Here is a 23,178-nt window from a genome sequence, read left to right on the forward strand (position 1 = left end):
GAAACCCACCACTGGAGTGTGGCTAAAGAGGACTTGGGGACAGGTTAGCTGAAGTCCCTGAAAAATGAATAAATGGTTGAAAGAGATTGATGGAACCCAGCTTTTGAGCATGACTTTTTGGAATCATCAAAAGCTTTGAGTTGACTAGTCTCCTTGTGTCTCCACCTTCATTCTGGGCCAATTGAGGCATGACAAATCTATCAGTCCAGAGGGCTATTAAAAGAAAATATACAGGAATGCAATCACCTCTGAAAAACAACTATTCCATGAAGGCCGAGTAATAACTGAACCTGCACCTTTTTTGCTGCTTTTTCTCTTGCTAATTTTAGCTCTTTATTTTTATTTTCACATCTGTGCCTTATATTCCTATCATTGTTACTAGCATGATAGAAAAACTTAAATACCAGTTTCTGTCTCTTTGCACACTCCAGAAGTAAAAATAGGTATTTCTAAAAATTATCAGTCAGCCAGGAATTCAAGGTCTAGTGCTGACCTGAAGCTTACTGTAGGCAAGCAGATTACGGAAAAGTAGAACAAATATGATGGTGAGTAAATATATCAGGATGAGTCTGGGTCTAGTTGTTATTGATTGACAATTGTTTGCCACGTTAATATCTTTAGTTAATGTGTCCTTTGACAAGTTCTACTTGACCTTTGTGTCTGCAGCTCATCTTCACTCCTGGATTTGTTGCTTGGTCATCACTGCCACTACAATAGTGCCACCTGGGTTTTCAGCCTTAGGTTCATCTTAATCTAGAAATCTAGTTCATCTTTCTGTAAATCATCACTTCTTTCTGATAGCTTTCATTCTGTCCTTTCCTGATAATTTTTCTCTGGAGCCGCACTATCAAATTATCCTCCAGCATGCTCTCTATCCTCTGTTCCAATCATTGCAATGCATCCACTCCAATCTCCCATAAGTAGACTTAACATCAACTGATGAATGGAGAAGGGGCAGTGCCAGTACCTTGTGCATCAGACTTTGTAAGGGGTTTGCTGAGGACCTTCCAGAGGTAACCTACACCAACCCCCTGGCTGGGGGCAGAAAGGCTTTCTAGGGAGCTGCTTACTTTAGGTCCAGTAAAGCATTTAATCCAGGTAGGAGGTTGTAAGGATATTGGGCATCCTGACTGTTATGTGGAGGCCTCGCTCACGTCCCCTTCAGTTGTGTTGCACATGTCCCAGATGGAAAGCAACATATGACATGGGGAAATTGTGTTGTCCTTAGAACGGGAATAGGCATGGCCAAACCAAACATCCACACCTAGCTGTTGACATGAAGAAAAAAAGATTTGGTTTTGTACTTTTCGCAGAAGAAGAAACAGGCAAGAAGAAAAGACAGATAATAGCTGCAAGTTCTACTACTATGTTCACTTCCACTTGTAGCATTACAGCTCAATCTTGGCAATAGCAGAACCAATACAGGTAGTCCTCAACTTACAACAGTTCATTTAGTGACCGTTTGAAGCAGGGGTGGGTTTCAGGCGATTCGCGGCGGTCCCCGCGAACCGGTTGGTCGGCGAACCCAGAAGTAAGTAACTTCCGGGAACGCCGAAGGATCCACCCGCCCACCTGCATTTCTTACCCGGTTTTGACGAGTTCTGCGCTTTCACGCATGCGCAGAATGCATACAGCGCCTGCGCGATCCTCCAGGAGCAGCTGGAGCATCACACAGGCGCTAGTATGCATGCGTGCACTGCGGGCGTGCATGAGGATGCCGCCGGCCCCATTCCAACCGAACCGGTTGGAACGGGGCGAGAAACCCACCCCTGGTTTGAAGTTACAATAGCACTGAAAAAAGTGACCTATGACCAGTTGTCACACTTATGACCATTGTAGCATCCCCATGATCCGGTGACCAAAACTCTTATGCTTGGCAATTGACTCATATGTATGAGGGTGGCCATCATCCCCTTTTGTGCACTTCTGACAAGCAACATCAATGGGGAAGTCAGATTCACTTAACAAACATGTTACTAACTTAACAACTGCAGTGATTCACTTATCAACTGTTGCAAGAAAGTTCATAAAATGAGACAAACTGTCTTGCTTAGCAACAGAAATTTTCAACAGAAATTTTGGGCTCAATTGTGATCGTAAGCTGAGGACTGCCTGTACTCCAAGAAGAGAAGGCCATACTCTAACCCAATGCCTCTCAACCTTGGCATCTCTCTCTCTCTCTCTCTCTCCCTCCCTCTCTTCTCTCTCTCTCTCTCTCTCTCTCTCTCTCTCTCTCTCTCTCTCTCTCTCTCTGTCTCTGTCTCTGTCTCTGTCTCTGTCTCTGTCTCTGTCTCTGTCAGGGAGGGAGGAGGGAGAGAGGGAGAGAGGGAGAGAGGGAGAGAGGGAGAGAGAGAGAGAGAGAGAGAGAGAGATGCAATAGGATTATAGAAGTGGTTCAGAGATGAATCACTATTGTTTGCTGGCCTAATTTTAAAGGCAGGGAGAGAAGCCCTTTTGAAATTAGAATGGATTTCTTTCTCATTTAATCAGTTGGACCTTACTTTAGAATCATTGACATAAATGTGCCTAAATTTAATCATATTTGTTCCTTTACTGTTGATGGTTGCTCCCCAAAGGCTGAAACTACATATCATTTTGTTAGTTCAGAGATTTTTTGAAAGACTTTTTTTGTTTTTCAAAGTGTGTTTCCATCTTCTATGTCTTTGCAAACATTGCTGTAATGCTACTTCTTATCTCTTCTATTTGCTCCCTAAAACTCTTAAATTCCTTCCTAGGATTTTTATTGTTATTGGCTTTAGCTTCTCTTCTCTTCTGAGCAATTTCCATTGTTTGTTCTGACATCCAATTTCCTTTCTTCTCCTTCATTTTTGTCAGTCTCTTTTCACATCTTCCCTTAACAATCCCTTTAAATCCACTGCATAGTTCCTCTATTCTCTATCAGTGAGATTTAAAACTTCAAAGCTATTCTCAATTCTTCAAAGCAGTTCTTCTTGATGCCTTTTGAATAAAGATCAACATTAGAAGAAGGAAAAGGAAAAGTTGGGGAAGAAAAGGCTGACCATGAAATGTATATTATCGTTATCAATTCTAAGGCTGGTTGTTGTTCTTATTGCCATTAGTTTGGTCTTCTTTATGTTCAATTTTAGCCCCATTTTTTTCACTGCACTCTTTGACTTTTAGTATTAGGTTTTGTAGACCCCATGAAGTTTTGGCAATCAGACCAGTGTCACCACCGTAGTGCAAATTATTTATGTTCCTTCCTCCAGGTTTAAAACCATATCTATCTTTACTATTTTTATAAACAACTCAGGGCAGTGAACATACCTATTCACCTTCCATTTTCCCAACAACAATCATGTGAGATGGGTTGTGCTGAGAGTGTGTGACTGGCCCAAAGTCATCCAGCTGGTTTTCATATCTAAGGTGGGACTACAATACACAGTTAGCAATAGCAATAGCAGTTAGACTTATATACCGCTTCATAGGGCTTTCAGCACTCTCTAAGTGGTTTACAGAGTCAGCATATTGCCCCCAACAACAATCCGGGTCCTCATTTTACCCACCTCGGAAGGATGGAAGGCTGAGTCAACCATGAGCCGGTGAGATTTGAACAGCCGAACTGTAGAACTACAGTCAGCTGAAGTAGCCTGCAGTGCTGCATTTAATCACTGCGCCACCTTGGCTCCCCCAGTTTCCTGGGGGTGGGGGGGTTGCCTGATGTCTAGTTAACCAAGTACTTAACTAGACCAAACTGGCTCTTCCCAATCCAGTCCCCCAAAATATACAACATGTAGGTTGAATAAGTAACGGGAGGGGATATGTCTTTGTCTCACTTCTTTCCCAATGTAGATCCAGTCGGTTTCATCATGTTCTGTTTGGACTGTCCATAATTTTCCCACGATGAGATATTCTATTCTATTTTTTTCTAAGCACATACTACAGCTTGATGTGATTGACACAATCAAAAACTTTTCTAAAATCAGTGAATGACATAGTGTCTAATTTTTGCATTCTGTGGCTTTTTCAATTATTCATGTGCATTAGAAATATTGTCCCCTGTTCCCTGGTCTTCTCTAAAACCATCTTGAACATCTGGCACCTACTTTTCTATGTAGGGCTCTAATCTAACAATAACTTTGAGGATTACTTTATCAGCATATGAAATAAGAATATTGTGCAAGTTTGAAATATATACATACATGCATACATACATACACACACACACACACACACACACACACACACACATATACATCATATACATACATATGTCCTGTAGCTTTAAGGTGCTAGAAGAGGGAGGAAGTTTGTTCTTCTTTTCTGACTGCGTTCTTGTGTTCTGCGATGCATGCATTTCTTCTCCTATTAGTTTGTCCAATGTATGTGGCTGGGCAGATTTTGTATGGTATTTCATAGACAACTTGGTTTTCTAGCTGGATCTTGTCTTTGGGGTTTCTTAAGATATTGGCTATTTTTTGGTCTGTGCCGAAGGCTGTCTTGATATTATGTTTGTGAAGAATTTTGCTGATTTTATCTGTAATGCCTTTGATGTAAGGGAGGAGGGTGATGCCATTGTCCTGTTCTGTGTCTCGGTTCTTGAGGGGTGTCTCCTTTTGGATTAGGTTGGTAATTGTGTTTCTTTGGAATCCATTGGCAATTAATAAGTTTGTGAGAGTGTGTAATTCAGTTTTCAGGTGGTCTTTGTCGGCTAGGGATTTGGTTCTAGAGATGAGGGTCTTGGCTATGGAGTTGATCTGTGCAGGGTGGTGATGGGATTGTGCGTTTAAGTAGCGATTGGTGTGTTTTTTCCCCCCGGTAGATGGTGTGTCTTAGGGAGCCATTGGATTTTTTGTAGATTAGGACGTCCAGAAAGGGAAGTTGGTTGTTTGCTTCTATTTCCATAGTGAATTGTATTTTGGGGTATAGGCTGTTGAGATATGTGAGGAAGTTGTCCAGTTTTTGTTTCCCGTGTGGCCAAATCACAAAAGTGTCATCAACATATCTAAGCCAGAGTTTGTGTTTGTGTTCAGATTTATCTAATACGTTAGTTTCAAAATGTTCCATGTATAAGTTTGTGATGATGGGTGAGAGGGGTGATCCTATGGGTGCACCTTCTATCTGTTTGTATCTTTGTCCATTATGGATGAAGTATGTGTTGGTTAGGCAGTGGTTGGTCAGGTCCAGGATGTGTTTAGGGGGGTTGTGTTTGTTCTGGATAGCTGTCAAGGCTTCTTTTATAGGCACTTGGGTGAAGAGGGATATGACATCGAAACTCACGAGTAGATCGCTGGGTTGTAGGTTTTGTTTCTTTATTATTTCTATGAAGTGGAGTGAGTTTTGTAGATGTGAGGTGATGGATTCTGCGTAGGGTTGGAGTTGTTTGGCGAGGAATTTGGCAAGATTCTGTAGAGGTGAGCCTATGGAGCTGACTATGGGTCTGAGTGGTGTTCCTTCTTTGTGTATCTTGGGGAAGCTATAGAGTTTGGGGCATCAGGAAGATTTCTCTCTGGGGATGATTCTTTGCTGGATCTCTTCACTGATGGGAGAGGCTTTTATTTTGGATTTGGTGGTTTTTTCCAGGTAGGTGGTGGGGTCTGTGTTTAGAGGTTTGTAAATGGGGTATTGGAGTAGGTTGAATAGTCTGGCTTGGTAGTCAGACGTGTCCATCACCACTATGGCGTTACCTATGTCTGCTGGGAGAATGATTATGCTGTTGTCTTTCCTCAGGTTGGTGACTGCTTTTTCTTCTTATTGTTGTAAGTTGCTTCTGGGTGGATTACTGCAGCAAAGGATGTTGGTGACTGCAAGTCTGATTTTATTGGCTTCATCTGGGTTGAGCCATACTCCCCCTCCCTCCCTCCCATATCCCCCCCCCCCAATTCTCATTTGGAATGTAGATGTACCTCCTCCAATAGGCTGGTCATTGTGTTAATCTTTAGATTTGCTTGTGGGAACCTTGACTGATTATTCTTCTTTTGCTTTTGCTTGCCATTTTTCAGTAGGTGTTCCATTGGTTCCTATAGCCTTTCAATTTGATAATGACCAGAATGCTGATATAACTTCATATTCTAATATTAGAGGTTATTCTAAGTAGGGGGTATCTTTTAAGGTATACTGGATATTGATGTTTTTACTGAACAATATTTCATATTCCTTCCATCTTTTTTTGATCTCTTTTATTCAATTATTCTCAGTCAATTGGCAATCTTTGGCATACCACTCAAGATTAGAACTTCCTTCTGAGGTATGTCAGCTATTAATTCAAACTTTTGAATTAGCCTTGTATTAAGGAAAGACCAGACCAGACAGTATGATTCCTTACAGCCTAGATTTAATTTAATGTTAATTATTTTAATGTTTGAAAGCAAAAATATAAGATAAATTTACTTAAATAGGATGACATTTTTATTTTTTATTTCTCTCTGTGTGCGTATATGTAAGGTTTTTTTAAGTTTTGTTGGTTAAATTGTTTGAGCTGTTGTTTTCATTTTAATTTTTAATGTATTCTTTTTATTTTTTATGGTTTTTCTTTACATAGTTTAATAAAAGGTTTTTTCTTTATTTACACAAATAACTTATTATATAGCAAACTAGTTTTTTCTTCCAAAGTTTAAGGTGTTTTTATATTAGATTCCACTCAATAGATACTATTATATCATTCTTTTTAAGAAATGTCAACTGCAACCTTTGTAGAGTGTAATACAATTATTTAGAAAAAGAACATCAAGACTGAAAATCTGCAACTATTAACTCCCTCAATGTCGATGTCTCCTTCCTGAAACATACAGTGTATGAAATGTCCTTGATGCTCTCTGAGCTTGCTTATTTTCTTGCAGTCATTTCATTACCCAAACTAGGTAACCTCATCAGTGCTAGTCGCTGAGCTACAAATATTCTCCTTTATTGTTATGTACAGTATGCATTTATCTCCAGTTCACCACTAACCAGGATCTGTAGCAGCCAAGTATTAAATGTCTTCATATCATCATTCAGTTATTACAGAAGCCTCTTATTTTTGCAAAATAGCGGTTGGGTGATTCTAGAAAAGGCTACACAGGAAGATGCCTTTGTATCTTTGAAGATGTCCTGAGGAAATCATTGAAATGACAGAGCAATAGTAGCTGAGGAAAGAAGGAAGCTATCTACTACAGGAAAAGATAGTGTAGATAACCTTCACGTACTTGCTACACTGCAGCCTCTTATCTATTCCACCCAACCTTATCGCATCCCACCCAGCATAATTCTGAGCTGATGATGCAGCAAAAGGAGGCATGTAGTTGCTACTGATGATGAACATTTAGGATATTGAAAGGAGGCAGGAGGCAGAAATGCTGGGTTTGCATTGTTGAGAAGAGCAGACAACTTACACGCATGCACGCACACAAACACACACATACACACACCTCAGCTATCTAGTTTTAGTGCAGTTTCAGATCAGTGATCACAGAGCCAACCAAATGCCAACTAAATTCTTAATGACATGAAATTGAATTATCCTCTACTCTCAGACTGATCCAGCATCCTTGGGCTGCGCCACATTGCACATCTGTGTTCTGACATGCACAGGATATCATTCATTCATTGAGAGTCAACTATTTGGCCTACCTCAGGGGTAATGAAGTCTACTTCACAGCACGACATGAGATAGTTTCTTGGATACTATCCTAATTTTTAGAACAGATGCAAATAATAAGCAGGAGATAAAACAGCCCGATAAAAATCATTTTGAGAAATAAGGAGTAGTCCTGAGATTCTGTGGATGGCAAACTCAAAAAAGGCTAAATGAAGCATCCAAGCTGAAATTAAAATTTCCAAATTTAGATTAACGCAATTCTGAATACAAAGCAATGTTTTTTTTCAAAATTACACCTTGAGTAGGTAGTTTAAAAACAGCAACAACCAAAATGACTAAAATCCAACCAAAGTTAAGACTCTTAAAACAGTGTTGAATTCACTGACATGAAGCATCCATACTTAAACTACTCCCATTTATCATAATGCTTAAGTTTGGCTGTTCTTATGTCACGCTGATCTATTTTAAACTGGATATTGCTGGCCTTAAGGCAAAAGGGGTCTTTATTAATTGGCCTGTGGAATACATCAAGGTTGTGCACAACCCTGGTTTCCATGAAAAACATGATTCTGAACAAACACCCAGCGCATCAGTCAATCATGTCTTTTCCTAGGATTGTAAATCAACTACAGAAGACCGTGCCACAGGTCCAGGAGTTCCTAACAGATAGTGCGCGCAACACAGATCTATGTTTCACCCAATCATAAATGCTCTTTGAAATCAGAGCTTGCCACACTCCAAATAAGTAGCACTGAATAGACCAATTAATCATGACTTTTTTTGTCTGAGTCCACATTCCCAACCTTATTATTTGCTGTTTTTTGGGAACCATATTTAGGGATAGGTGCGTATCCCCAATGTATGCATCCTCTAAAGCAATGGTTCCCAATCTTTTTTTTTTGGCCATGCCCCATCTAAGCATCTCTAAATTCCTGATGCCGCCCCTTCCCCCACCCCGGTGACATATAATTCTTATTTTACTTTAAAAAGTGCATTCTACTCATGCAGAGGAAGCCAAGAAGGCTGGGTTTAACTTGGTTTAAACAAGGTTCAAATTACCCCAATTAAAAATCAAATTGCCCCCCATGGGATGTGGGCCCCACGTTGGGAACCACTGCTCTAAAGGAAATTAATTCAGTGAGGCCTACTCTCAGATGAACCAATATAGAATTATAAATAAAAGACTAAATCTTCATAAAGTGTTATTTCCCAGAAAATAATACATGGAGTTTGTGCAAGCCATTTCAGGGATAGCCCATTTTTTTGAAGTAAAATGATATGTGTAAAAACCAACCATTTAAAAAAAAAGAGAGAGAACATTTAACTTGACTGCAGTTTATTGAAAATGATCAGCTCCTAAGAAAATGGGAAAGAAAGCCTAAGAAATGAAGATAGGTGCAACATAATCCGCAGAACTGGTCCAAGATTGAATGTTTTCAAAGTACAGTCCTTGATTCCTGATTTCTTAACCATGAATTGTTGTTGCTCAGGATTCTGCAGAACCCTGTCTTTCTGCAAACCCAACTGTTGAGTGAAAATGCAGTGGTGGTTCAAGGAAATTGGCATTTAACTTAGCAGTACAAGTTTGACTTGCCTAACATTGACCAAACATATACAGTGAAAACACATGATCTCCTCAATGAAGCAGGGAACTATAGCAAGACTGAAGAGAACCATTGGTGGGAAGAAGATTCCAGGTAGTGAGAAAAGATCTCTTTCATGCTTATCACTATTTGGCAGCCACCAATTAGGCCAAATATATACAGCATACTGAAGGAAGCAAAACCCAGATTCGTAGTTGATTCATCTCCCCTTTCTTTCAAGCGTTTCTCTCTTGGATGTCCTAAAATGGAATTTGGTTACCATTTCATGACTGGTCATCGAAAGCAAGAGAAGTGAGATGGACGATGACCTCCTCAGCAGGGGCTGGCTGCAGGTTTCCTCTGGGAAGGAAATAGAGATCAGATCTTGGGCTTTAGAAGACACAGTTTGTTCTTTTCTGGGTTGCCAGAATGAGGCTGAAAGAGTTGTGTTAACACAAGCAGATAAAAGATGTTCCTTTCCTTTGGGGGGACCGGGAGAGATGGCTAATATCTTCCACTTGATTTGGTGCACGAGCTGGATGTGGTGGTTCTTCGGATGACAGTGCCGGAACCACTTCCTGAGCCATGAGAGAATCCACCTCCTCCTCCACAGACAGAGCCGCCAGCCCCTCCACCACTTATAATGCCACCGTAGCCTCCACTTCCGTAGCCACAGCTACCTCCGCCGATGCCACCGCCAACACCACTTCCAATGCCACCACAAATGCCACCTCCTATTCCACCACCAATGCCGCCGCCAAAGCCACCGCCAATGCCACTGCCGCCACCGATGCCACCTCCAATGCCACCACCGTAGCTACCACCCCGCACAGCTGTAAAGGAAACACAGAGTTAGTACACATGTCTTCACAATTTTAAAAACTGTAAATATAGTCAAGGGGAAAGGATAAGGTACTTACAGACATGGACTGGAGATCCTGAGCCACAGAGCCTGTTTAAAGCAAAAAACACAGGTGATTTTTGAACAAAATTATCCTTCGTGAAATAGACAATTGCGTTGTCTATGAATAGGCTGAGTGATATTTCCATATGATAGTCTACTACAGGGGTGTCAAACCAGTGGGCCACATTTGGCCCACTGGGTGCTTAGATCTGGTCCGTGGAGCCACCCTGGAAACAACAAAAGACTGGCCCGCAGTGTCTCTGCCAGCAAAAACGGAGGTTGGGAGGGCTGCACATGACCCTGCCAGGCTCCACTTTCAGCTGCAATGGCCTCTGCCAGTGAAAGCAGAGCTTGAGGAGGCTGCACATGGTTCGTCCGGGCTCTGTTTTCAGCCACAACAGCCTCCTGCAGTCCTCTAACAGCGAAAATGGAGTCTGGGTAGGCCGCGCATGCCGCCTCTGCCAGCTGAAAATGGAGCCTCGACAAGTGATGTCGAGCTAGCCATGTCCCCGACTATGCCCCCCAGCCATGCCCCCTATCCTCCCTTGGTCAAGCCAACCCTGATGCAGCCCTCAATCAAATCGAGTTTGACACCCCTGGTCTACTATATATGAATCATAGAATTATGAGCTGCAGCTTGAAACTGACAAGCACAAATCACCTATCCAATTTGTTGTTTGCAAGGTGGAGTCCCCCTTCTCATGAATCCCCATGTCCTACCTGCAAACCAATCCACAAAGGGAAATGGGTGGATTGCTCCTGGCATTACTGCCAGTTCTGCGCGCGCAAAAATGCTTGCGCATTCGCACAAAAATAGGTCTGTGCATGCGCAAAATGTTTAAAAAAGAAAAAAATTAAATTTGTGCAATTACAATTGTTCTGCGCATGGGCAGAACCAAAAATCAAGATGGCGGCTCCGTAAGAGAATCGGTTCGGGGGTGTGGCAGGCCTGGGTTGCTGCTGGTTCCAGCGACCCTGGTTGCCAAACCACTACCGGTTCAGCCGAATTGGTCTGAACTGGTACGAACCCACCTCTGAAGGGAACACCTTTGAAATCCAGGTAAGGTGGAGAGTGAGACCTGGAGCACCCATGTGGCATGAAGCACATCAATGTTTCCAAAGGCAAGTCAGAACGACAGAAGTTCCAAATCAAACCTCTTTCCCCAAATTAGGGTGTGAAATATTGACAAGACAATCTCCAACTATTCAGATATTTAAGTAGACATCATTTACATCTGTTCGTAGATTTTTAGCTAGATTTAGCTTGTAGGCCCTTGGCCCATTGAAAACCAATCCCACTCCTTAAAGAGACCAGCAGACAAACCTGCTCTCTTCTCCTTCCAGCAGTTTCCTATACATGGCAATTTCGATGTCCAGAGCAAGCTTGATGTTCAGCAGATCTTGGTACTCTTTCAGGAGGCGAGCCAGCTCTTCCTTGTCTTTCGCCAAGGCGCATTCCAAGTCATGCAGTTTTTGCTTAGCATCTCGGAGAGCCAGTTCACCACGTTCCTCAGCTTCGGCAATGTCAGACTGCAATTTAGCATACTGCAAGGCAAGAGAGATAACAAACAGCTCTAGTTGCCTCATGGACATCTTTTAAACTCCTTTTAGATGAAGTATTTACCATGCTGTGATTCTATTTCATTTGGAAAAATTTCCAGCAGCTTCTACCAAAGGTTCTGAGTTTTTCTCTCTGCACTAAATATGTGCATAAATTTAAACCCACCATAAATAATGGGATACTTCTGCACTATCACTTGCGTGGTAGCACTTGGGAGCTAAAGCTGTCCAGATCAGAAAAAGAATTAATTCATGTTCGTGTTCTGAGCTCACTGTTTTGTTTTATTTCTCTTTTTTAAAGATCTGTTAAAACTCACCCTTTTTTCAACTATCCAAATGCAATTTTAACATTATTATCTCTAATTACGTTTTAACATGAATGATCTCAAGATAATATCAATCTCTAGTATTAATTTCCATGATGTCATTCCTTGTTAACTTACATTTCCTCTGTGTAGGCTTTTAAAACGTAAGTTCCCCAGTGTAAGCTATTTTCCTTTATGCAGCTTATTTCAGAAATATACTTTCTATACAATATAGCTTTTGCTTTTTTTAAAAAAAAGTGGACTTTGGATCTAAGAAATGCTTCTGTTCATATTATATGTTACAAAGGAATCTGCCTTGGTGGCAGAATGCTCAGTATGGAAACACAAATGACTTCCTTGGTCCTGGGAATTTGATTGTTCATCAGTGAGACAACTTACCTCCAGAAGTTGTGAATGCTCCAACACTGGACGTTTTTAAGAAGAGATTGGATAGCCATGTGTCTGAAATGGTGTAGGGTTTCCTGCCTAAGCAGGGGATTAGACTAGAAGACCTCCAAGCTCCCTTCCAACTCTGCTAATGCTATTCTATTCTAATGTAGATGCTCAGCAATGATAAAAGGGCTCAACACTCTGAATATTACAGTCTTTTTTTTATTCTCATGTTCCAACTGTCAGCCCAGATGCTTAATCCAATTTTTAAAAACATATTATTATTATTATTATTGTTAATAATAATAATAATAATAATAATAATAATAATAATAATAATAATTTATTAGAAAAATAAGGTCACAATCATAGACATCGCAATACCAGGTGATAGCAGGGTCGCCGAGAAGGAACATGAAAAAATCGCAAGATACCAGGACTTAAAAATCGAAATTCAACGACTATGGCACAAACCAGCAGTGGTAATTCCAGTGGTAATTGGCACACTGGGTGCTATTCCAAAAGCACTGGAATTACATTTAAAACAGTTAAAAATTGACAAAATCACCATCAGTCAAATGCAAAAAGCCGCACTGCTTGGATCTGCACGCATATTACGAAAATACATTACGACGTCCTAGGCCCCTGGGTGGGGCCCGACTAGTAACCAATGCCAAATCCGGCGAAACAACTGGCCGCTGTGATACAATTGTACAATAATTTATTTATTTGAATGTATAAGCTGCCAACTCTAATGGATTCCGAATTTCTGTCCAGGCAAGCCCTAAATATAAGATTCTCTGACACATTTTTTTTTTGCTACTATTCTTTTTCTGAAGCAGCACATAATGGAGTTAGAGAGGTAAATCATTTTACACTCCACTTTTTTTTAATTATCATTCCTTTAAAACATGGAACCCCGTTACTATGATTCCTTCTACTTTTCAGTTTTGAGGTTGTGAACTAGGATGCTTTGTTTGCCTTATTTCTCCAAGTATGATGGTGATTTCCTTATACCACCTCTGAGTTGATGGGAGAGTTGTAAGACACTTCCTTATATCAAGCCAGATCAAGCATCTCTTCAGAAGGCCTTTTCCAGCTATACTATGGTAGACCAATGTAGTAATTTTCTGTGAATGGGCTTATATCTAGGCACAGCTGAAATGTGAACTCTTCTTACTTTGCTTAACAATCTCCTAATGCACTTCAGCAATCTACAGGCATCAGCACGGAAAAGACAAATCTTAGAAGCTTTTTAGAGCCAAGGTGGTGCAGTGGTTAAATGCAGCACTGCAGGCTACTGCTAGATCAGCAGTTCAGCGGTTCAAATCTCACCGGCTCAGGGTTGACTCAGCCTTCCAGCCTTCCATCCTTCCGAGGTGGGTAAAATGAGGACCCAGATTGTTGGGGGCAATATGCTGATTCTCTGTAAACCGCTTAGAGAGGGCTGAAAGCCCTATGAAGCGGTATATAAGTCTACTGCTATTGCTATTGCTATTGCTATTTTAAAGCCTTTTGTAGCAAGGTTTAAATTGTCTATGAAGATTTTCAGTCATCCAGGTCATGATTGTCCCAAAGATGCTTTATTTTCCCAAAGGAACCTGGACTTACTTTGTTTTTCCTTGAAGGCATTTCACTTCTCATCCAAGAAGCTTCTTCGGAAGAACTGAAGAAACTTCTTGGATGACAAGGAAAAACAAAGAAAGTCCAGGTTCCTCTTGGAAAAGAAAAAAGCATCTTTGGGACAAGGCTTTACTTATTGCTCCCTCCCCAGTCCCAAACAGAGTCTATGGACCTTGACTGAGGCTGGGGGACATGTCTCATAATTAGAGATGATCACTCTGAAGAGATTCTTTATAAAGAATAATAAAAGATAAATGACAGGAATAGTGAATCCAGCAAGAGCAAAGGGGAAGGTTTAAACCTTTATGTGAACAAAAGCTTGTACACTGAAGACAGCATTTAATTTCATTGTACCATGTGCAATAACAATAAAGTAAACTAATTAAATATGTGTAGCAGAATAGATTCTTTTAAGATATATGCATCAACACCTGAGGTTCCCACTTGCAACATGTTCTCCCATGAACCACTGAAGAGCAGATTAAAATTATTAAGAGGCTCAGAAGAGCAACACATTTGAACCATTGGCTCATCCAGTTCGGAATTGCTGACAATGACAAATAGCAGATCTTTAAGATTTAAAGATTTATGAAGATTCTCCAGCCCCACCTGACGACTCTTAAGACATTATTCCTGCCAAACCAGTCTTCTACCATGAATCAGAGCCCTTTCTTGGTACCCAGCTTTTCCTTTTCAACTACCGCAGAAAAGATACTATCCCCAAACCAATGTAATTCACCATTCCATTTTGCTAGCCAAGCCAACAATGTCACACCTGGACTTACATAAAGATAATGCAATTCATCTTGTGTACAAGAGGGCTCAGCTATGATGATGCAATAAGTTATGTGGATGGGAGAAGCAATTTAAAAGGAGTTTGACAAGTTTCAGTGAAATGTCTTGTTACTGAGTCAGAATGTTATCTGCCTGACAAACAGAAATGCTCCAAGATCTTAAATCAAATGATTTTAAAAAGTCACTTAAAATAAATGATTTTAAAAATAGGCACCTCATAAGATTTTGCGCAAGTTCTCACTAAGAGATTCTTTCCCTCTGTAGAGGTGAATTCGACACTCATAGAGTGACCTGGATTTCCTAAGGAGATTGAATCGTAATCCTTCCCTGCACACTCCATACCTGCTTCTTGACATGCTCAAGTTCTGAACGCAGTCTCTGGATGTTCCTAGTCAACTCTTGAATCTCCTGCCTGGTGTTGCGCAGATTGTCACCATGTCGTCCTGCTGTGTGCTGCAGCGCTTCAAACTGTTGGGTAAAAAAAGTGTAATTATCCATCTTGCTGCATCAGCCCAGTGGATGACAATGGAAGCAGAATAGCTCAGGGATGACAAAGAATGGCCAAACAAACATTCCTAAATTACAATTTCCAGCAGGCCCAGCCAGCATAGTTAATGGTAATAGATGCTTGAAGTTGTACTTCAGCCACATTCAAAGAGCTATGGCTTTCACACTTTATATTGATTATAGTTTATTATCGAGCTTCCCAGAAAGGGCTTTGTAAAGCGTTGTGAGTACTGACTATGGAGTCAGGACTTAAGATCTTAGGACCAAGATGCAGAAGCTGAGAAATCATTTTAAGTCATATGGTAATTGGCTGAATCTGGGCATGGTTGAAGAGTCTATACAAACAATGTATCAATATCTGTCATGGATAACTAAGGCTTATTTTGCTTCAGATAACTGCTTTTTTTGTCACATTCTTTCAGAAAATGAAGAAGCTTAAAAGATTGATTAAAATAGGGTCCCCACAACTCACTATTCATGTTCATTTCTAGCCTGTGTGTCAGCGCTGAGATTGGACATCTTTAGGACTGACTTGTTGCCCTTGGCCAGATTTTTAGGCTTCATCACTCCCAGCCTTTCTCAATCTGACCTCTTCCAGATGAGGCAGGACTGCATTTCCCAGAATCCCTAGTGAGCACAGCTGAGAACCTACAAGATAAGTATTCTACAACTTTGGAAAGTGCCAGACAGGGGAAAGCTGATCTGTCCTGAGAATATCAATCATGGCGTTTGCTGCCAATGCTTTCTTCAGAGAATTATCAATATTGTATTTTGGTGAGGGAACTACAAATTTGGTTTTAGAAGTCCGGAGAGAAATTAAAGTCCAATTTGCAGGGACTGCATGGAGAAAGAGAACAATCATTTAAATAGTAGTCTCAGCAAATGAGTAGAAGCGGAAAGTCCCTTCTGCAATGTTCTGTGATTCTGTAGTTTCTGGAGTTCTTGCTTCCCGGAAAAGCATAAGATAAATTAGGGGATTTTATTTCCTTGTATCAGTGCGATTACTTACCTGGGAGTGATACCAAGCCTCAGCTTCAGCTCGGCTACTGCGAGCAATCTCTTCATACTGGCTCCTTACTTCATCAATAATACCTTCCAAATTCAAGTGGGTATTATTATCCATGCTCACTACTACTGAGGTGTCTTGGCCTCCAGTCTGGTACTGAGAGATTTCCTATAACAAATCCAAAAAGCATGCGTTAGGATGGCAATCTGTCTCACTTTTCCTGTTTCACCACTCATGAATTATTTTTCTTACTCCCAATACTGTGCATTTTTAAATTCATAATTTTATTTAGAACCCCCGTCTTGTATTTCTTTTGGAACAGCTTATTTCATTCTGTAACACAAAAAGCTTTGGCCAAATCTGCACCTTTCCCTGTAAAATTTTTCTTTTAAAAAAACACACTTTTTTTGAAAGATTTTCAGATCTGAGTTGTTTCAATTGCAAATACAAAGCATAGTTTTTCAAAATAAAAGGAAGTAAACTTTTTAAACAAATGGAAGCTAGGACAGAATTATGACTTTCAGTTAAAAATAAATGTCTAAGTGTCAGGACAATAAAGATAAATGTGGTAAAGCAGTAAAAAACAAAACATGAATGACAGAACATAATGAGGATTTTAGTAAGCAAAAGTGAGGATTCCCTGCATACGTCACATCATGGCTATCTAGTTTTGATCTTCTATCCAATGATTACTCTTTATGTGATGCTTCATCTCCTTCTTTTTAAGCTCTGGGTCTGTCAGGGGCTTGTTTGTACCACACAATGACCCCTAACAAGGTTAGAGGTAGCATGTCATTGAAGTTCCCTACAGGCTCAGAATGAGAGTTAAGATGAAGGCTACTGAACCCTGTTTATTGACCTTACTATGGCCCTGTGTGCATTCGAACTCAGGAGGGATAGTTGAAGAGGGGTTAACTAAACTTTGTGGCATCTGGATATATTTTTTGTGGCAATAGTGGTGTACAAAAAGATTATTTAAACAGGTAGTCCACAGCCTATGACCACAACTGAGTCGAAAGGTTCTGTTGCTAAAGGTGATGAGTTCTGCCCCATTTTATGACCTTTCTTGTCACAGTTGTTAAGTGAATCACTGCAGTTGTTAAGTTAGTAGCACAGTTGTTAAGTGAATCTGTTTCCCCATTGTCTTTGCTTGTCAGAAGGTTGCAAAAGCTGATCACATGGTGCCAGCATACTGCATCCATCATAAATATGAGTCAGTTGCCCAATGTCTGAATTTTGATCAAGTGACCATGGAGATGCTGCAACAGTTGTGGGGAGAAAGATCATAAATCACTTTTTTTCAGTGCTGTTGTTTAGCTTTGAACATCACTAAAGCAACTGTTGTAAGTCAATGACTACCCATAAAAGAGAACTGGAAGAAGGAATGGTTTTTCTCCATCCTGTGCCTAGGGCAGTGATGGTGAACCTTTTCGGTACCAAGTGCTCAAACCAGAACATACATGCTGGAGTTTTGGAAACCTGAAGACAAACTGGCATATGCCTATTTTCTAGGTATTTTTCAGGGCATTTTTCGGGCCATTTTCAGGCTGGTTTTTGAGCCATTTTCATACCATTTTTCAGGCTGGTTTTCGGGCTGTTTCCTTGCCATTTGAGGGGGCATTTTCACACCATTTCCAGGCCAAAACCAGACTGAAAATGGCCTGGAAACAGCCTAAAAACACCTGGAAAATGCCCTGTTTTGGGGGCCATTTTCAAGTGGTTTTCTGGCGCTCCGGTGCCTGTGAAAACCAGCTGGCCAGCACACATCTGCGTATCGGAAACCAGAAGAGCAACTGGCAATGGCACACATGCCCACAAAGAGGGCTCTGCGTGCCACTTCTGGTACATGTGCCATAGGCTCACCATCACAAGTCTAGGGTCTCCAGACACCTTTATTTTTAGGTGGGTGAGAAAGGAAGAAAAAGTCAGCCATCTCACCATTCTAAGAACATTTGCTGTTATAACATGGAGTTTTTTTGCACTTGTAACCAAATTCACTGAAAGTGTGCCCTGTGGACATGCCCTTTGTGAAATAGGATTCTTTCTTGGAAGAAAAGATTCATGGGTTACATAAAGAGAAATCTGAATTTGGGTTCAGTGGGACCTAACCTTTTACTGCTAACCAATAGAACTGAACCATTCCTTACCACGTCAAAGATTTTTCTCAGGAAGTTAATCTGCTCAGCCAAAGCACCAACTCTTGCTTCCAAGTTACTCTTGGACAAATAGGAACAATCCACATCCTGCAAGGATCCAGAAAAATGTCAGTGTAAATTTTCAACAAGTCTCATCACCAGTTGAACCATACCTAAACTCTTTTTAGCAAGTCTACCCAAAGAGCCCTGTATGTTCCTGTTAGGTTGTTTAATTTTAAGTCTTTGGCTCTCTGTTTTTGAAAGACCACATCAGCAGCATGTGAAGAAACAATACAGTAGAAAATACATATAAGCAGGACAAAATTGCTGTTTCTGTTCTTCATGGAGTAATTACAGACAGCAAACTTTTTCAGATCACAGCAGGTATCGGCAGGCTTCAACCCATGATACCTTTCTTTTTATACAAATGAAGCAATAGGCTCCATGCAAAGCTTAGGTGAAGCAGACACCTTTTTACATCTTTTTGACTAGTGTAAACCTCACTCTAAAAGGGAGAATTACAGGGAGAACATGTTTATTATCCAACATATCAGGAGCTATTGAATTTATAAATATGTGTATATATATTGGTGGCGCAGTGGTTAAATGCAGCACTGCAGGCTACTTCAGCTGACTACAGTTCAGCAGTTCGGCTGCTCAATTCCCACCAGGCTCAAGGTTGACTCAGCCATCCTTCTGAGGTGGGTAAAATGAGTACCCGGATTGTTGTTGGGGGCGATATGCTGACTCTGTAAACCGCTTAGAGAGGGCTGAAAGCCCTATGAAGCGGTATATAAGTCTAACTATTGTTATTGCTATTGCTATTAATGGCTAAGAGGAGAGGATAATAAATTTTAATTTCAATTTCAATGTCAAATTATTACTTTTAGCCAACTCTGAGGACCAAAATTAGCTATTCAACATTTCTAATTGTCTGAATTTGGCAATGCAGCTCGCTAATAACAAAAGCCATATAAAGATTAGGAGATGTGGGATGATAGATGATAGAGATTAGATAGATTATAAGTAGGTAGATGAAAGGGAGGGAGGGAGGGAGGGAGAGAGACAATGAGAATGAGAATGAGAACTACCATACCATACAGTATGTGAGAGGAAATCAGTTGCAAAACCTACATATTTTTCATGGCAATCTTGCTAGTGAACATGCATATATCTCTAAACAAGAGAAATGTGCATCAAATTATTATGCATTCACATTTTTGTATAAACTTGGCAAAAAAATATCTTAATCTTGACAAATGGAACTTGACAAACAAAAATCTACAGATTTGCTCCTTTCTATTCATGGTTCTGCATCATTTCAAAACACCTTTTAATATGTCAGGCTCCCTGATGATGGAAAACAAATGTATTAAGGGGATTCATAATTTGATACCATGCTACTTTTCCATATGCAATGAGATTCAAATATGGACTATAATCCTATAGTTGCATCATGTAGCGTTTTTGGCAACAGCATCAGGAACAACAAAAAGGTAGGCCTACATTGGAAGGTCATGCAAATTTTTGACCATGGTGACTTAGCTCTTAAAAGTTGGAGAAATCTTAAAAAACAATTTAATTCTACCCAAACTGCCAGATGTTCCCCTCTCACCTTTTTCAGCACAACAAAATCATTCTCAGCCGTTGTGCGCCTGTTGATCTCCTCTTCATACCTAGGGGGGGAAAAGCAAAGTTAGTTTATTGATTTCTTGACCAGGACTTTGACTGCAATCACATATAGACTACAGAAGCCAAGCTAAATACTAAATACAAGAAGTCAAGATAAATGCACAGCTATCATAATAAACACAATGAATAGAATGTGAACAAATTTGTCAAAGCAGCATTAAGAAATTAATTCTCCCACCCTCTTCATGGAACCAACTTCCTACACTGGTTGTAATGTTATTCCCCAACCTTATATCTATAACATTGGACTGCAATATTTATGTTCTCCAGGGCTTGGAGCAGCATGTCCAAAGAGCATTCTTTGTGGGAAAGTTTCTCAAGAATTGTGATCAGTGGCATTCTTGTGATCTGGTGCTCATCAGGGGGACAGACTATCATCCAACTGCAAGCTGAAAGGGACACAGTGGTCTGTTGTTTCTGAGGTTCTCACTTGTTCTTGAAGTCTTCCACATAATGCTGCATACTTTGGAGCTCTGTTGTCAGCTGTGCCTTCTGGCTGCGGATATTTTCAATCTGATTCCTCAAGCTATTCAGGAACTGCTGGAACTGGGCATCCAAATTCATAGTTGGGCCAATGCCTTGTGTTTGCTGTTGTAGGATTTGCCATTTGGTTTGCAATACTTTGTTTTGTTGCTCCAGAAAGCGAACCTATAAAAGAAATTACTTGAGAAAGTTGCCATCACAACACATTGGGATAACTGTAGGAAAAAATAACAGCAAAGTTGGACCCTTCCAGCTAAATGAACCTTAACTTGAGAGGCAGGACAAACTCTTCATGTTCCCTTCTCTATTTCACATTTCTTTTCTTTGTAAAATTGAAACTCTGATCATCTGGGAATAAGATGAAGATCTAGAGGACACAAGCATTTTGAGAAATTCATGAATCTCACTGGACTTCTGTGGAGCTGCCAGTGGAAATCAATGAAGGGCTTGGTTCTACTGTATATCCTTCAAACTCTATTCTGGTCCAGGGACTTTACAAGAGTCTATGTGGTTATTTGTGCTGAGCGAGGATATTCCAGACAGACTCATTCAAGAAATGCAAATGCTGCCTCTTTCTTAATAGACTACAAATGATGGACACAAATGTTTGAGTAACAAGGCATCATTGTTTGAAAAGCTTGTGATAGTTTTCAGGCTTGGCATTTGCACTGAGCCATTTTTTAATTCTTGGCAACTCCAGTTACAGCTTAGGTAGGAAGGTTTGGAGGCCAGCCACTGATTTAGCCATTACAAAATATCTTATTTTTTAATTGTCTGAAAACATTCAGGCATATATAAGGCAATCAATTATATTTTGTATTATAAATTCCACACATGCTAGTTTTTAGAAGTGGCAACCCTTTCTGTTATCCTGAAATCATTTTGAAAAATCTACCCTAATGAACACCCTAATCACTTTTCCTGGTTTTCTACTTCTTCCCAGACATTTGCTTCTATTCCATTCATCACTAAATATCCATTTCCAAGAGCCCGACAAACAGAAGCATTTATATAGCTACTAGGAATCTTTGTAGGTCTCATGATATCAAAGTTTCTTAGGATATTCTATGCAATTTCCAAATAAAGAGGGTTAGTAAATGAACTCATATCAGGAACTTTAGATGTTACTAGATTGTTAAGCACAAATTGCATCAAGTTTTACCACCTGACATGCATTCCATGACATCAATCAAAAATGTAGCACTTTCTGTTCTGTTAACCTACCTTGTCGATGAAGGAAGCAAACTGGTTGTTGAGTACTTTGATCTGCTCTTTCTCTTGATTTTTTACGTGCTGTATTTGGGGGTCAATTTCTACCCGGACCGGTTGCAGAAGATTTGGATCTACTTGGACACTACCAATACCTCCAGATCCATGGCCGCCAAGTCCTCTACCACCTAACCCACCTCCTATTCCTCCATAACCACCTCCTATTCCTCCATAACTACCTCCTCTTCCTCCGTAACCACCTCCTATTCCTCCGTAACCACCTCCTATTCCCCCATAACCACCTCCTATTCCTCCACAGCTGCCTCCTATTCCACCATAGCCACCACCAATTCCTCCATAGCCACCACCATATCCCCCGCAGATGCCCCCTCCATAGCCAGATCCATAGGAAATCCTTGTAACTCCACCATAGTTATGGAGGCTCCTGCTACCATATTGGCCTCTCATACCGCCACCATATCCTCTGCATGAAGAATAGCTACGTCTGATTCCTCCTCCGGTGCCGCCACCAAAAGCAGAGCACGAGCTGTAGCCCCTTCTGCTCCCCTTGGAGCCTTGGCAGATGGTCTGGAAAGACATTGTTGTGTTCAGGTCAAGGGAGCAAAGAGAGAATGAAGAGGCCTAGTAGCAGCTGGAGCAAAGTTTAAAATAAAGGAGTAGCTGGAGAGTGCTGATCCCAAAGAAAGCCAAATCCCTCTGGATCCAGAGCTGGAATCAGCTTCCCTTTTATATATTCCAGGGAGGTGTTGGATTTGATTTTGCATGGGCGGGAAAGAGGATATCATTATATTGTGTTCGTGGCGTGGTGTGGTTGACAGATCTTCATCTCCAGTTTACCAAACATTGACTCTACCCATTAGCACAGCCCTTCTTACCAAAAGAAGAAAGGGAAGGCGAAGATGAGGAGGAGGACCAGCAATCGTGCAATATATTCAGTGACTAAGAGGTCTTAAGCTTGATTATTGTAGCTGATGAGTAGACCTGACACAGAGCAATTGCCTTTATTCTCAATGGCAATGGTATCAGTCTCTCCATCTGATTTTCAAATTGCAGAGTCCCAGGGCAGGCAGCTGCTGTGCAGACTGTCAAGCAATAGCCTGGCTTTCACAATTCCCAAAGCACGCCCGCAATTACAGCCTGAGTATGCCTCGATGTGGAAAATTGCCCTTGGCATCCTAAGAGCGGTTTTTCAACTTGCAATTCATGGAGCATCAACATCGCCTCAGCAAATCGTTATTTGAAAACAGCTTTGCTGGATAGGATAGGGAGAAAGTGCAGTGCTTTTTCAGAGGCAACCCTTACAGCTTTGTACCAGGAGCATCGAGGATCTGGCTTCAACACAATCTAAATCCTAGGTGGGGGAAACTGACTTGCGTAAGATGAAGATCAGCTACTGATCAAGAGGGAATGAGCACACCTGGGTGACAGGGA

General features: G+C 40.8%; 1 protein-coding gene across 1 annotated transcript; it reads right to left on the bottom strand.

The window, feature by feature from the left end:
* Nucleotides 1-8,853: 8,853 nt before the first annotated feature.
* LOC106543670 (keratin, type II cytoskeletal 7-like) lies at nt 8,854-22,475 on the bottom strand. Its single transcript, XM_014059729.2, has 9 exons — nt 21,742-22,475; nt 20,465-20,682; nt 19,958-20,018; nt 18,355-18,450; nt 16,211-16,375; nt 15,037-15,162; nt 11,346-11,566; nt 10,038-10,069; nt 8,854-9,950 (listed from the first exon to the last, which is right to left on the bottom strand). Exons 1-9 carry the CDS (start codon nt 22,324-22,326, stop codon nt 9,622-9,624), a joined length of 1,833 nt encoding a protein of 610 aa, XP_013915204.2. The 5' UTR covers nt 22,327-22,475; the 3' UTR covers nt 8,854-9,621.
* Between the last annotated feature and the right edge of the window lie 703 nt (nt 22,476-23,178).

This window comes from Thamnophis sirtalis, unplaced genomic scaffold (genome assembly GCF_051295495.1).
Source record: "Thamnophis sirtalis isolate CommonGarterSnake01/CBP01778 unplaced genomic scaffold, rThaSir2_p1.2 scaffold_3, whole genome shotgun sequence".
NCBI classification, from domain to species: domain Eukaryota; kingdom Metazoa; phylum Chordata; class Lepidosauria; order Squamata; family Natricidae; genus Thamnophis; species Thamnophis sirtalis.

Coding starts and splice junctions, on each gene's coding strand:
- LOC106543670 (XM_014059729.2), bottom strand. CDS start 22,326: ATGTCTTTCCAGACCATCTGCCAAGGCTCCAAGGGGAGCAGAAGGGGC. Junction 16,376..18,354: donor TGAGAAAAATCTTTGACGTG/GTAAGGAATGGT, acceptor GATTTGTTATAG/GAAATCTCTCAGTACCAGAC. Junction 11,567..15,036: donor TTGAGCATGTCAAGAAGCAG/GTATGGAGTGTG, acceptor CTTGCCTTGCAG/TATGCTAAATTGCAGTCTGA.